The sequence below is a fragment of the Tauraco erythrolophus genome, chromosome 1 (assembly GCF_009769465.1).
Source record: "Tauraco erythrolophus isolate bTauEry1 chromosome 1, bTauEry1.pri, whole genome shotgun sequence".
NCBI classification, from domain to species: domain Eukaryota; kingdom Metazoa; phylum Chordata; class Aves; order Musophagiformes; family Musophagidae; genus Tauraco; species Tauraco erythrolophus.
In genome coordinates this window covers 121167840-121184542 of record NC_141465.1, presented here as the reverse complement: position 1 = coordinate 121184542, position 16703 = coordinate 121167840, and the positions used below count along the sequence as shown (strand labels likewise).

At 39.8% G+C, this 16703-nt stretch overlaps 1 protein-coding gene across 1 annotated transcript; it reads right to left on the bottom strand.

The window, feature by feature from the left end:
- Positions 1–8671: 8671 nt before the first annotated feature.
- Positions 8672–15854, bottom strand: LOC104382170 (collagenase 3). The gene is made up of 10 exons (XM_009990058.2): positions 15476–15854; positions 15135–15376; positions 13837–13985; positions 13619–13744; positions 12629–12790; positions 11899–12016; positions 10735–10868; positions 10246–10405; positions 9375–9478; positions 8672–8772 (listed from the first exon to the last, which is right to left on the bottom strand). Exons 1-10 carry the CDS (start codon positions 15596–15598, stop codon positions 8672–8674), a joined length of 1419 nt encoding a protein of 472 aa, XP_009988360.1. The 5' UTR covers positions 15599–15854.
- Between the last annotated feature and the right edge of the window lie 849 nt (positions 15855–16703).

Genomic DNA, 16703 nt, shown 5'->3' with positions numbered 1-16703 from the left:
GGAATAGAACAGTTTGAGACCGTCTCTGATATGAACAGCTGGACAATTCTAATGTTCTGCAACTGTAATTGTTAGTTCCAAGGAAAATCTTCACACTTGAAACACGTGTCAATATGATGTAAGTAGTTTCTTGGAAGGCCATGAAATATCCAAGGCAGAGCTGCGAATGGAGCAAGAGGAACCATAAAAATTAAAATTTCCAGTGTTTAGTTAAGGCTGCATACACAGTACCAGTTGTTTGAGCCTGAAAGTTCAACAAAGTATTTTCCCTCCGGAGTTGACGCTTGTGCAGCCTCACACAGGGATAGTGAGCCCACATCCGACGTTTACTTTCTGCCTCAAGTGACTCAGTTTCAGAGCGTGTAACTCATACGCTAAGTCTCATGAACATAACGCAGAAAATTCCCAAACGCGAAGCTATGAGCTGTGTGCTTCCTCCTTGGCACCCAGCAGAAAGCTGCCGAAGGGCTTCTGCTGTCGTTTGGTGGAAACACTTGAATGGTACCAGATCCAGGTGCTCTTCCAAAACAATGCACATGTGTTGTTAGCATCTTCTCTCAAGTTATTATTAAACTTGAGACTGCTTGTACGGCAGGAATAAGTTTCCCAAGCAGCCTGCAAAGCAGCTGTTATCTGGGTAACTACTCCCTGAACCAAAGCCAAGTGAAGTCAATGTTGAGATTTCTATTTTGTCCAAATTTTGGTTCAGAGCTTACAGGGCTTCTTATTGATTACGTCCTTCTTACTTCTCACACCTTAGATGCTCAAAATAGCTACACAACTCAGGTAATAGGAAACAATCTGATGCTATCACTTTATGTTTCCCACTACATCCTGATTCTCCTGTTACAGCTCTGTTTCTCTGTTATATTACTACACAGTCATTTCACTGGTTTGTGTCACTGTGGATAGAGCTGGGTGCATTTTATTTCCAAGAAATGCTGAGATCCCATCTTTTCCTTATCACAGAATCACAGAATCACAGAATGTTAGGGGTTTGAAGGGACCTCAAAGGATCATCTAGTCCAATCCCCCTGCCTGAGCAGGACCACCTAGATCAGATCACACAAGAACGCGTCCAGGTGGGTTTTGAACATCTCCAGAGAAGGAGACTCCACAACCTCTCTGGGCAGCCTGTTCCAGTGTTCTGTTACCCTTACTGGGAACAAGTTCTTCCTCATGTTTAAGTGGAACCTCCGATGTTCCAGCTTATATCCATTTCCCCTTGTCCTATCATAGGATGCCACTGAGAAGAGCCTGGCTCCATCCTCATGACAGTCACCCATTACATATTTATAAACATTAATGAGGTCCCCCCTCAGTCTCCTCTTCTCCAAGCTAAAAAGACCCAGCTCCCTCATGGCTGAAGTTTATTTGCACCATGATTTCCAACAGAGTTGTACACAGGACACTTCTGCGATACTTATGAGAGCCTCATTTAATTTTTGTTTCTCTTAATTTGGAACTGAACTCATTTGGAAATCTTTTCTCATATGCAAACTAATATTTAGACTGATGACCATATTGGAGCTTCTTTCCCTTTGTTTTGGAGCAGAACAGTTCCATATTGGAACTACAAAATGTTCACAGAGCATTTTAGCAATAAAGTGCTCTGCCAAATTCTTAGTGCGACATCCTCAACTTTTCCACTAGAAAGGTTCTTTGGATGATTCCTGGAAACTACAGCTGGATAGCCCAGCTGTCACCTAAGTCTCTGATACAGGCTACTTTGGGGCACAAACCAACCTTGTGTCTAGGCTCTGTCAGAAGTTTAAAAATTGTTTTCCTTTATGGCTTTTGCCTGTGGGTTCTAATTTAATGAACTGAGACTAGTAGATCAAGATACGTGGCTAGAAGGAGAGCGTGCTTTTCACCAAGCTATTATTCCAGTTGCCTGGCCACATCCCCATTGCCCTGGTGAGCCACTTCGTTGGGCTGTCCTTTGTTGAAGCTGCACCCCATGGCACTTCAGGCATCTCCTAATTGTCCTGAGGTACCCACACTGGAGTTTGCCTCGGGAGACCTCGAACATGGCATCTCATCCCATGGGTCTTTACAACTTCCCGTGACCAAATTTTTCTGGCATTTGTCTTACCCTGACTTCTCTGCTCTGCACCACTGATGTCTTTTGACTCCATCATGCAGCTCTGCATGATTTACTTCACGTTATCCATCCATGTGCTATAGGAAAAGAACATGTAACTTAGATGGGTAAGATTTACTGGTTATCAACTTTCTACAGCCAAGACACATCCATGCAAGAACCTGGAGGCCAGATGTGAAGGGTTTTATATCTGGCTTCAAATCTCACAGGCTTGGCCCCTGTGAGTGGTGACATCTTCTCCTTCCCAGTACTCTGTGGCCAAGGCTTCACAGCATGTCTCAAGGCTCCTGTGATATCTGCTTATAGGCCTGCATACCTTCTTTTATTGAGGTACCCTACAGATCCAGGCCAGAATTAACAGATCTCAGCAGTACCCAGAGCCATAATCAGGGTTAAATGTGGAGGGAGAGATAATTCTCTGGATAGTGTGAATGGAGAAGAAGAAAGTCTTTTAGAGCTAAGTCCTTCCCTGAATCAGTAGTCAATGCAAGAAGCGCACGTCAAATGATCTTCATTTCAGCCCTGACAACAACAAAACTGTATCAGTTCAATGAGTTTTACCATTAACAATTTAGAATAATATTTTCATATTAATAACCTTCAGTCAGCCCTAAGGAGGGACACTTTCTGAACCTTCATGTCCCCCACAGCAGCAGGGACCATAGTCAGGAAGAATTTCATAGATTTCATAGATTTCATAGATTTCTAGGTTGGAAAAGACCTTAGAGATCATCGAGTCCAACCATCCCTAATCCCCATTAAACCATATCCCCAAGTAGATCATCCACCCTATTCTTAAACACAGCCAGGGATGGGGACTCAACCACCTCCCTGGGCAGCCTATTCCAGTGGCTGACAACCCTTTCAGAGAAGAAATACTTCCTAACATCCAACCTGAATCTCCCCTGACTAAGCTTATACCCATTTCCTCTTGTTCTATCACCCAATACTTGGAGAGAATTTGATCAGGAGATTAATCAGGAGAATTTCATCTCCTGATTCACCTGGAAACAGTCTGAAACCATTAATTTAATGGTATGCCTTGACTGCTGGGGCCCTGAAGTCATGGTTGTCTACCGAGTCCACCTGAATTGTCTTGGTTCCTCTACAAACAGCACTTACTCCACCAGCCAAAGCCACAGTCACCCATGTTCTTCCCACCTGAGACTGTAGACTTTATGTGGACCACTCAGGGGAGACTAGCAAACAGCCCAGCCAAAAGCACCCTCTAAAGTGGACCCCTCATCCTAACTGCACTCACTCCCATGTGCTCCCTCCTTAGTGCTTGCTAGGTTAGTGCAGGGATGCTCCTGTGTAGGTGGCAGTTACAGTGCTTGAACTACTCACCTCTCTCAGGATGGGGCACAATGGGGGACATGACTTTGGAGACAGCCTAAGTCGAATCTAAAAAGAATGTTTGTTAGATAAACAGGTAGTGGGAAGGGCACTGTGAACTCCAGACCCTTCAGAAACAGTTGGTTCCCAACAGACTCCCCCAGGTTCCTCTTAGGATGACAGGCTCTGAAGATGACTGGGTCATAGTCATGAAGATATAAAAAGGAATTTGCATCATCTTGTGTTATTATGGCAGTAGGAAATTTGTTATGTGACATGTAAATAAGAAAGCAATGCCTCGTTTTCTGCTGCCTGGAAAGTTTTTTCTTAGAGCAAAATGCTCCCTCATCCATTTTCTATGTGGAAAGCAGAGGCAGAGCACATGCTCTGTAGCACAGTGCACGGGAGATCATGGTGTATGAAGCTGAGGGGACAGCTGAAGTGAGCGGCAGAGATACCCCTGAACAGCACTGGCTGGAAATTCAAACCGCAGTATGTAATCAAAAGGCTGTGACTAAGACAGATGTGTCAACCACATGAAGACTGTGTTAGGAAGGAAAGAGGAAGGTCCCAGGGCAGATACAGTCTCTGTGGGTTTTGTACCTCTGCACCATGTTAGGGAGAACTGGTGAGGTCTTCTCTGGAAACGTTTTTCATCAGAAACAGCAAAATCATCAAAATGAAAAATCGGTGTGGACTCATAGTCTGAGTAGACATCCCACTTTGTACAAAAAAAACCTAAGCATAATTTACAGAAAGGCTTGATCCCACATCCCAAATGAGCTTTCTGATTAGTGGGTAGTTAGTTTTTCCAAAGAGTACTGTTTAATTGTATTTGTGTAAAGAGGAAACATCTCCAGCAGGCCCGATGGAAAGAAACATACCACAACATAAAGGAATGTACAGTTCTTTCACCTATAAAACCAAAGATTAAAGTCTAGACCATCATTTAAATCAGTTGAGTAAAGAACTGAAACAGTATACTCTTCCCTCCAGACTCAGTAAGTATGCTGATTGACAATATAGCTACAGACTATCGCAGAAATTTATCCATTATCCATTTGTCCATTAAAAATTTCCAAATTTTCTAATTTATTTCTATTTCAAACAGTAAAGATGTTTGAAAGTCTCAAAAGTATTTTCAAGACTGGAAAATCAGTTTCCGCGTGGCTCAAAATGCTCGTAGTCTTACTGATCTGGGCGGTATCAGGGATTCAAAGATCAAGACCATATTCTTCATCTGTAAAATATTCACAAGCCCGGAAATACTAGCTTAGAATGAACTGTAAAAGGCTTAGAAATTGTCCTTAGCTCTTCCAAGCAGATGTGATCATATGCTTGGTACTTCATACACTTTTGATTATATTTGTACTGTTTTACTTGGGTTCTTTGCAACTGATATTTATCTCTGCTTTTGCCTTACCTCCCTATTCTGCAGTGTCATTTTTTCAGAAATCAAGTTGTATCCTGAAAGGCTCTCATGTTCTCAAGCAGTTGGAATAAGTCTATGTATATGTCTGTGTAATCTTCCAATGAATAGAGTCAAACTAAGGGATTGCTTTATTCCTAAGACTATTGATGGAGTATAATGTTTTAAGTGTATTGCATTGATGTTGAGAAAACAACCATGAATAGACTGAAAAATTAGTGGCCCTGAGAGTCAATATATCTAGAAGTTGTTTCCTAAACATTTCAATATCCTAACTTCTTACTCAGAGATCCACATTTCCACAGAGTATAATCATTAAATTCTACTTATTAGTGTTGGGTTTTTTATATCTTCACCAAATGTAAAAATTTGCTATAATTAGCTGCAGCTTCCTCACCTACCATATAATTTCTGATTCTGTGCAGGTCCTCTAAGGAGCAAAGCTGTCACTGCCATCTAGCGTCCTCAGAGCAGGTTTCTGCGGTTTATGCTAAGAAAAAAGCGTTTTCATGGTAAGATTGATTCTTTCTCCGTTTCTCAGCTAGTAGTAAATTTCATGTAGCTCATGGTACCTCTTACGGTGTTTGTTGCCTTTCCAAAGTATTAATGAATTTAGAGGACAGCTGTCTAGTTCCTCACTTTGGAAAATTTAAATGATGTTTGCTCACTTCTTTCTCTCTTCTGGAGGACATAGTTGCATCCTGTTAAGTCCTGCTTGTTCAGGATCATGTAACCAGCACAGAAACTAGTCCTGTGGAGCATCTGACAGATTCCTTTCCCTGCCTTTTCCTTTGTCCTCCTCCAGATGATCATTCCTAGCAGAGATCAGAATGGATATAAAAGGCATATTAATCAGCATCAGTTCATGTACTATTAGGTGGATTTGTGAAGTTACGCATAAAAACTAACAACCTGAGGGGAAGTTACTAATTATACCTGGATTACATCCCAGGGCACAGCTGTCTCAGCCTCTCGTGGTCCTTTCCTCATTCAGGACATCTCATGGAAAGCAATCAGTTCAGTCTCTGTCTCAAGAAAAGGACTCATTTCTTTTCAATATTGATCATCTTGTTCAATGTCCCATATGGGTCCCCACCAGGGACTCGCGCAATGTTATTCTCATGAGATGGCAGTGGGTCGCAGGGCACCAGGTCCTGCAGAAAGTTTTGCTTTCTGGCTGACGGCAGCATCAGGGCCTCTCTGACCTCAGCCTTCCACTTTCATAGCACAAGCATTTTTGTTTTCCATTTTTTCCTAACAAAATGCCAGGAACTGACAGCCTGGTACTTTTCTCAGCCGAGGTAGAGCTAACCGCAAAGCCGCGCACGTCTCTCGCTGCGAATGCGGATGCATGAGCTGGAGCCGTGCTTGGACTTGTGCCGAAGGCTGCTTCCAGTCAGCCGAGTGGCGAACGGGAATCTGACTGTTTGGGCTGGGGAGCAGCTGGATATGATCACGCTGAAGCCTCTTGAAGATCCAGCTTCCTATGCAGTACCTTTTTCCCCTGCCAAACGTTCAGTGTTAACAGAAATTTGTGAAGATATGAAAGACATTCACTGACATCTCCTTGCTTCCCTGTACAACCTTTGCATTCCCTGCTTTGCTGAGGCTCAAACAGTTTTTCTGTTTGTAAAGAGTGTTTTTCAGCTCTATTTCCTTGCATTTCCTTTGAGTCTATTAAGGTCTGGAATTCATTCATTCATTAATTCATTCATTAATTCACAATTTTACAGTCAGAATAGACCACTAAATCTGTTAGATTACCTTGTTTGACCATCTATGTCATGTAAGATATAGAATTAAACTCACCTAGCCCATTGATGGTTAAGCCTGGCAGTCAGGTATTCAGTGTTGATGGGCTTTGCTTGGCAGGCCTGGCTGATTGATTGACTTAGGGATTGGTTTTGAGGAGGCAGAAGAGGGCAGTGTAGTTAATTTCAAATAGTTATTTATGTTTAGCATTCAAGTTAATATGGCACTTAATTTCACAGTATTTCTTCATAATGTCTGATAGTCTCTGTAATGATAAGGACTAATTCCAACTTCATTCTTATTCTGCAGATTTGGCAGTTCTTTCCTATTTCCTCTCTTTCTCTCTTTCTGCCTTCCTCTTTGCTACAAAATTGATTTCCTTAGAGGAAAAAAAAAAACCACCAAAAACAAATCAAATGGATTTTTAACTAGAAGTGAGAATAATGAATAAGATGCACATCTTAGGGTTCCTGTTTTTTTTTTTTTATCCAATAGCTCTGTCTTGCTTTTGTCATAGAATCATTTAGATTGGAAAAGACCTTTAAGATCTTTTCTTAAAGATCTTAAAGGTTGAGTTCAATCATTAACCTAAAGCTGCCAAGTCCACCGATAAACCATGTACCCAGGTGACTCAACCACTTCCCTGGGCAGCCTATTCCAAATCTTGACAACTCTTTCGGTGAAGAAATTTTTCTTAATATCCAATCTAAACCTCCCCTGGCACAACTTGAGGCCGTTTCCTCTTGTTCTATAGCTTGTTACTTGGGAGAAGAGACCAACACTGCCCTCGCTACAACCTCCTTTCAGATAGCTGTAAAGAGCCATAAGGTCTCCCCTCAGTCTCCTTTTCTTCAGGCTAAACAACCCCAGTTTCCTCAGCTGCTCTTCATAAGACTTGTGCTCTAGACCCTTCACCAGCTTCATTGCTCTTCTTTGGACATGCTCCAAAGAAGGACATGCAGCGTAGGATAATTTAAGTCATTTCACAATTTCATTACTCCAGTTTATTTAATACTATATTTTTAACTGCGAAATAATCACAGTCCCATATAGTTTGCATGTATTAAAAAAAAAACAACAAAAAACCCCAAAAACTTACATTGTACTGAAATAATTGCTATACATATTAAAAGAGTGAACAACATGAAAAAGGGTATTTTTTTTAATATTTTGATTTGAATGTTCAGGTTCTCTGCTGGCACAACTAGGCATAATCTCTATAAATGTCACTTGAACTTCTTCAGTTTACACCAGCTGAGAACATGGGCTGCGTTACCAGATGCAGCTTCATGCATGGTTTTAATCTGCATGATTCTTTTGTTGTTGCTACTTCTTTTTGGTTTCCCAGTATCACATAGGCTGATGATTTCTGTAGGGAACACTCTTCCATTTTCTTGCTTTTCTGTCTGCTTTGGAATGACACTTCACTGCTTCTATACCTTCTGCTCATTCCAAAGATGACAGGGACATCCGTTTCCAGGGGGACATTCTCATTCAAATGGGGATACATTCAAATACCTTTTAATTCTCTAACTTCAGTGTTGCAGTCTGGTGTTATCCTGCTCTGGGAGTCACCATGCAGTCCGGACTCAGTCATTACATATCTGAATTCCCAGTACGTTAACAGGAATTTCAAAAAGAGCTGAAGGGTTAGTTTAAAAATACAACACTCCTGGGTTTATCAGATCTGTTTCTTGGGACATGCTAGGAGATCCTTGAAAGATGCTAGACATGCTCAGATTACTGGTAATTAATAATGCTTATCATCATGTAGGATGTATCGAGCATCTCCCTTTAATACTAGACAAACTTTAAATGGTGTAATGCCCCTCGAAATGCTAATAATTTCTTTTCTCCTTTCCTATTAAGTTAATTCAGTCCCAGACTGACATACAGCTATAAAGTTCCATATATACAATATATATTTGATGGTAGGTAGCCAGTGCTTGTTCACAGAACCTTGCTGTCCTCTAATAAATCTATATGCTCATATTATTATTTCCATGTACTGCAAGCTGCTCTGCAGCCTGGGACATGGCACTCAACTGTAATTAGCACCAAAATATGGAGTTAGTGTGCAGGACACGGACGATTCGTTTGCCCCAGATGCTATATTCAAACTGCAGTGGTCCGTTGAAGAAGTAGAGATAACCTAAGGAACAGGAAAGTTAAAACAAATTAACACTGAGAAAACTGTGTTGTCACATTAAAAATATCCTTCAAATGAGAATTATCCTGTTTGGTTCAGCTTTTTTATAACTCTTTTAAATGCAATATTTTAGTGTTTAGAATGCTGAGCTAAATTTTCAAAGGTCCTCATTCCATTTTCCAGGCCTAGATCAATGTTTAAAATAACTGATATTTTAATCTAGTGTCAAGCTCTGCGCTTGCTTAGGAAAATATAGGGTTTGCCTGTTAATGTTTAAGACTCTGACTTGGAAACACTCTTTAAAAAGTTGGATAGGAATGGGCTCCATTTGAAGGAACAGACACATTATAATATGTCTATATTAAGCATATCGCTTTAGGTTCCATAAGCAGGGAAGCAGGTCTTTTTTGGCTCCTCAAGTACGTATTTAAATAGTTTGTAAAGAACCTTGGCCAGAGGGCAATTTACATCAGAAACCTGATTCAGTCGAGAACCAAAACGTTGATTCAAAAGAATGAAAATTACAAATGACCATTTCCCACAGGATACTAATCTCAGTGTCAGTGACAACTAATAGTAACAAAGCTTCATTAAGAGATTGATACCATTTCTTTGATAGACTGCATCCACTCTATCACCAATTCCTGCGAATTCTTCCTCTATCAGCCTGGGGTAGCCTGCTTCCATAACGTCCGCCTCTTCATCATAACTATGTTAAACACAAAAGAAAACAAAAATTCGGTAGATTTAAACAGCCTGGGAGTTTGGTGTGTGTTCTTTATATGCTTTGAAGTTACCCACATCAGAAGTAACCAGCAGCCTTCAGGTACCTTATGTCTAGTGCCATAACGAAACTCAGGGCAATAAACCAGGGCACTCTTCCACTAGAAGTACAAGCTCAACAAACATGTAAAACTAATAAAGCTACATTTTCAGAACTGATCCAGAAAGTACATATCATATGAAGGCAATAATACCGGGATGTATTGGCACTGCAAGCCTATCCCGAGGCTGCTTGGCACAGGGATACTGGGAAGGGATGGTAATGTCTTAATTATGCATCAGACCTGGCTGTAAGCTCTACTGCTGAACAGCAAAACCCAGCCATCCTAGAGTGGGATAGATTTCCTACTCTCACAGCACTGATCCCATTTTACATCACACAAGAAACTCCACGAAGCAAAACAGGATTTTTGTCTAGGAGACATGAACACATCACAAACTCTCCTAGATTAGGGCACTTTATTCTCCTTTCCTTTCTTTCACTCTTTCAGCTTTTAAAGGCTGTGCCCATATGTTTATAAAAGTCTTGCATACACCTTTTTGACATATTCTACACAGCTATAGCACCAATGAAAATCACAGACCAGAAACACGTGAGCCAAAATCAAGTGCCTGGTTTGAAACAACCTGCTGATCTTTTGTTACTTCTGGACAGGTTACGACTAGGGACACACCAATATGTCTCCACCTTACCTCCAGTACTTATTTCCAGTAAAAAAGAGAGTCTTGCCAGTGTCTTTTATATGAACGGCTGCATCTATTCTTTTCATTTCTTTCGGGAATCCCATTTCATAGATCTTTTTAGGAAAGTCTTCAACTATGTCATAGCCATTCAAAGCCCAGACTTTCTTTCCTGAAAAGAAGAACAAAGTATGCATGAGTCTTTTGTAAAAACTCAGCTTTGAGAGCAGAATAAAAGGAGGATGCCACGATCCCCGTTTTCATGCAATTAACGACAGCAGGTATTAAACTATTTATGCTAACTATGATCCTAGGCTTAATTCTACATCTCCTAGTGCACTGAAAATTGTACAGATGTCTATGGGGTGAAACCAACAGAGTTTGATTTTTGAGCAAGATGGTAGGATGTTTTGTTCTTCTATTGATTATTTTTACATCGTTTACTGAGGTTGACTAAATATGGATATTTTTCTGCCAACAACAACGAAATTGAAAACTCACCTTTAAACATGAAAACAAGATCTTTGATGGGGTTTTCATAAGCTGCATCTATTTTATTTGGAAGCTCTGGCCAAAAGGACTTAAGTAACACCAGTTCTGCCTCAACCATCTGAGGGTGCAGTCGCCAGAAAAACCTAGTTCGGAAAAAGAAAATATATTTTTGTAGTGGGTCTGGTTGAGATGGAGTTAACTTTCCCCATAGCAGCCCTCATAGTGCTGTGCTTTGTATCGGTAGCTAGAAAGGTGTTGATAACACACCAGTGTTTTGGCTACTGCTGAGCAGTGCTCATGCAGCATCAAGGCTGTTTCTCCAACATTTCTCCCTCTCCAGTAGGTTGGGGGTGGGCAAGATCTTGGGCAGGACAGCTGACCCAAACTGACCAAAGGAATATTCCATACCATATGACATCTTCTCAGCAATAAAAGCTAAGAGAAAGAAGGAGTGGGGGAGAGGGATTCATTATTATGATGCTTGTCTTCTGGAGCAACCGCTACACCTACTGAAGCCCTACTTCCTAGGATATGGCTGGACATTGCTTGTTGACGGTGAGTAGAGAATAAATTTTTTCTTTTCCTTTGCTTCTGCATGTGGCCTTTGCTTTTGTTTTATTCAACTGCCTTTATCTTGACCGACAAGTTTTTTCCATCTTAATTTTCCCCCTCTGTCCTGCTGCTATGTATTTTCAATACATAGAGCCCCTTGTAGACCTTTCTTTTCCTCATAGTCACCCAACTGCAGACCATTTCTGTTACTCACACAGTGATCATCTCAAACAACAATGAACTTGAATCTTTTGTCTTTTAGAATAAGAGAAACACTGCTGTCCCTTGAAAGGCTTCTGAATATAGTACAATTTCATTCAAATAAACATTAGCAGATTTGTGCATATTGAAGAAATCTCTGTGAAATGAAAAATGTGTACAAACGATGTCAGCCTTCAGTCATATCATCCTCACTTCATATTACTGGGCAGTTAAGTCTGTAATTGTATTATAAATCCTACCTAAAAAGACACATGATGTAGTTTCTTAGAAGTATCTATATTAATTTGTGATTTTTTAAATTTATGTTTACTCAAATCTTCAGTAAAAACCTGAAATGGTGATTTCGTTTGCTCAAATTTTATCCAGTACCCATCATGCGTGATATAGCAGTCTCTTTACCTGTCCTTGAAGATCAGCATTTCTCCACGAAGTTCTGTTATTGCATCAAGTGATAAATCTGCATCACATTTCTCTGGTGTTTTGGGATGTTTTGGGTTTGGATCTTTGTCTCCAGCACCTGGAATCATATGGTATGATCTAAGTTTGGCAACGTTCATTTCCTTTCTGTGGATCATGATATTGAATAGGACGTGGAAGAGTTCCCAAACTCTTATTATACAAGCATAATGGGCAAACCATTTTTACTGGGGAAAGTCTGTCTCTCTTTCTCTCCTTTACCCAAATGCATTCATTGACTTTGCAGTTCAGCTGTTCTGCAAAGATGTTAAATGGACTTTCTTTCTTTATCTCAAGTTTTGAAGGTCCCCCAAAAGTTTCATTCTTTCTGCAATGAAACACAGATATTTCTATTTCTTTCTTTAGTCTCTTTTTACCTTCTCTTTGAGGCAGGTCAAAAAGTATAGAGATTCTGCTCCCCTCCACTAAAGGAGACAGCACAGTGACCAACTGTCCTCTGCAGTGTTACTTCCTTTTTTCTTTTTTCACTCTGTACTATTAAATTTAAGGATCTTCTGTTCCTGAAGTCTGGTTGCCAAGAATCCGGTGAACTAGTCTTAATCAGTCATGACTGTTGCTATTGAACATCTGCAGCTATTTAGCGACCGTGCAGTGCATCTGTAACAGGCTATAATGACCCAGGAAATATATTTTATACATTATATAGACTTACCATAGAGCTCTTGGATCCCTTGCACATCATCATCAGGAAGCACAAAACCAGTTTTTCCAGTGTATGTGTAAATTGGAAACATCAGAGCTCCAGGGTCTCTAGAGTGTTCAAGTCCCAGTGAATGACCAAATTCATGGGCAGCAACAAGAAACAAGTTGTACCCTATAACAAACCACAGTGAAAGTAAATGTGTAGCTCCTTGTACCACCAAAGTGAACTTGGACTAACCAACTACCCTGAACATTGTGCTTTAAATATGAGACAATGAAGAGGACAAATGGATTAATGGAAAAAATGATGTATCATTGCTTGTCTTTTTCAAAGAATCATGGGGTTTGTTTTAATAAGGGCCTAACTGATTAAGTATCTCATAGCTCGTGTTCAACCTAAATCACATTTGACAATGTTGTGTAGGCAGATATAGATTTCTTGAAATTTTTTAACAACACTGGAAAGCTCTAGAGTGTCTGAACATTTTTGTCAGGAATTCACCTCTGGTAGAGTCCATATTGTTTTCAGTATTGCAGCAATTAGCTTTAATGCCAGCATGGTGAAAAAAAATAGTGTTTTGTTCTATTAAAGCTCTGTCCTGAATAAGCAAGGTGAAGAATTTTCACATTAGATATAAGTAGTTGATCTCCAGCTGAATTAAGCATATGCATTTTCTGTAGGCTTCAGTAAAGTAATGCCCATTAGTCTGTGCTCAGAACTAACTACCCTTGAGCTCAATGAAATGCCAAGCTGACAAAATAACTTGCTTGTGGCATTTTTTTTAATCACTGTACTTAAGAGGTGTATATCTCAAAATTTATGCTAGGTGTATATTATACTTTCATTTAAGACTGGAGATTAAACTCAGCTTCCTATGAGTAACAATAAACATAATGACTAATGAACAGTAAACAGGCAAAATAAACTGTTTACAGATAACAAACAGGACAACATCGTCCATCCACCACCATTTCCAATAATCTCAGGAACTTCTGTTACCTCTAGAATCATCTGACCAAGCTTCATCATCATCAAAATGGGCATCTCCTCCATAGTCCGGACCAGGGGGAAAAGCATGAGCTAGTAATCCAGAGGGTCCATCGAAGGGGTAAAAGTCACCATGTTCTATAAAACAACATTCAAAACAATGAAATCAACTATCTCATTTTATTGGCAGCAATATAACTGTAACATAAAAATAATTGGTTCAGTGTTACCTTTAGTGCCAAAGGAGATCATGATATCAGCTACGCCACTTCGTATTCTGGTGAAGTTAAGTGGTGTCACATCAGACCAAACTTTGAATGCTTTTTTGAAAGCTCTGTCTACTTCAGCACGTCTTAGATCTGAAGTGTAATTCATAATTCTATCAAACAGATTAAGATCTCCAATCAAATGTGGGAATTGAAGAAATAATGTAATACAATTTTATCTGACTGTACATCTCATTAAAAAGTTTATGCAGCTGCATATAGTATCCAAAAAAATAAAAATAATCATTTCCAATTTCATTAAAGTCATTCAGAGACATCTGAAATGATCCAACAGCTTTCTATAATTAGTTTTATATGTACCAGAAGATTTAGAAAATGACAGATATATTGTGTATTAAGTCAAATCATATCAGTAACTTAAAATTTTTTTATCCCACATAAAATATGTCATGACCCTTCCTTCCTGGAGGAGTAAAACATGATTCAAAGAGCTTTTTGGACGCTAGAATCATCCACATTAAAGTAATATTTATCACCAGATACTGAACTGATATATCAGAAAGAGTTCAGTGATTTCATATTCAGAATCTGCTAAAGAAATTCGAGTTGCAGCTGGTCAAAACACCTGTCGACAGCCTTGCTGTATTAAAGGAGAAGGAGCTACTGTGAGACATTTCAGCACCGTAGCTTTCCAAGGCCAGCTTCCTGAGGTCATGGTCAGGGACTTCTCTGACCAAGCATAGATATCTACATCTGGACTGTGAAATAGAAGAGGGACAAGGATCAGTCCCCTGCTCTCACAGTCACATTGCACAGGCTGTTTTGCATCTACACTGCTTTGGGATAATCCCCTCTCCAGAAGATCTGTCCAGGACAAGACCTAGGTGGAGCAGACACCAAACCAGGTCCAAAACAGAGCCAAAGAGCAACCTAAAGATTAAGCACTGTGTGAATCATTGGTGAGGTGCAGGAGCTTAGTCCCTACCACTCTTTCATTTGGCACCATGGATGTGCCCAGGGTGTCTACATGGAGGCCAGATGAGGAGTAACCAGCTTACACCACACCAGCATTCTTACATGACAAAGTACAATAGAAGAAACTCATATTTACTTCATTGGGCTGTAAAGTGGGTCTGGGAGACCTTTCCAAAAGTAAGACTGTAAGGATTTTAAGCTGCAACATGAATTTTTTCAGACTCAAACACACTCTTCTCCCATCAACCTCAGATACTGAGCAACCTATTGGACAAGGCACCTGGAAAGAAGGAACAGCAATAACACTGAAAATGCTATGTATTTACCTGTATGTCAAATTAGTTTTTGACCATTTGAGTTTTCTAGGGAAAAAGTTATATTCCCCCACATCTGGGACACCACATCTCGGTTTCTGCATCAGCTCATATGTTTCTTCATCTAATTTGCCTGTCACCTCCAAGCCAAAAAAAGCCTGCATTTCTCGAAGTTTAGATGCCACTGTGTTGGCACTCTTCCTCATCATGCCAGCAGGATTCGGACGGAGATCATAGTGAGTCCTGAGATAGCGCTAAGAAGGGGAAAAGAAGTAATAAGCCTAGTTCCAAACAGTTATAACTACATAACTTACTATTTTTAAAGCATGCAAACGAATGATTTTATAACGTACCTCTGCAAACTGAAGGTCTTTCTCTGTGAATTCATGGCTATCTTCAATGGGAATAGGGATTGCCAGGCAAAATGACAAACCCAACAAGGAAAAGAAGACAACTGAGAGTCTTGATTGCATCATGTTGGATTCGTGAAGTCTGAAGCCCTGATGTTTTTGAGAGCAGTTACCTTTACTTTTATAGTCCCAACCCAGTGAGTCACCACTTAGGGACAAGTTAGAACTTCCTTGTTGCTGGAAGTAAACATGCTTAGACGGCTACTTTTTCTCTCCCCTCCACCACTGTGGTTTAGGCATCCGTTGTCCCACTGAGGGCTCTGAAACTGTATCGTCATATAAACATGGTCTCTGAATATTGACATAGGTTGTGGGAAGAAATGGGCAGAAGCAAACCGCACTTCGTGATTATTTTGCAGTAACTTATACTGGCAATAACTTTGCAATAACTTACTTTTCTCTGCTAGAAAAATTGCCTTTCTACTCTTTGATAGAAAATAAAAATATATAGCAAGTTTCATGATTTTTAAATAAATCCTGCAACTGTTACGGTAGTTCAATAGCAATTTTTAACAGCTGGAATAGATCATACACACTTCAATTATCAATAAACGTTGTTTTTCCTGATAAGAAATAACATTTTGGAGTATATAATAGAATATTACATCTCCTTGTTTCTGTAAAGAAATATAATTCTAAAGCATTAGTACCAATTCTACTTCAGAGATCCTTAAAGTGACTTCCTACGTATCTTTCAGATAATTTACTTCTTGAGATGTACCTAAAACCAGAAACGCCAAATATAAAAAAAATGCTTTTGAATATTTAAAATATTTAAATTTCAAAAATAATATTTTATTATTAGTAAAGTAGGATATGTAAAGTGACCAGTTCATACAATTTGTCTTCCTTAAAAAACATGAATTTAATTTATTTTATGAAGGGAGCACAGCCACAGATCAATGAGACAGCTACTCCTTTGAGAGAGCTAATCTACCAGCTATAGGCAGGCAATGTATCTGTGTGTTTAGAATGACAGAAAAATGTAGTTTTGAGTTACAAGGTGGAAAATAGGCTAAATCTGGCATTATGACAGACATGGGCATTATTATACTACAAAGCTTAAAGACGATTTCTGTCTACACAGAGTCACTCCAATCTCAGCCACTGCTAAAACTTTTATTGTATCGTGTGCCCACAAGCGTGGGTCCAAGGGGAGGTGCTGTTTTGG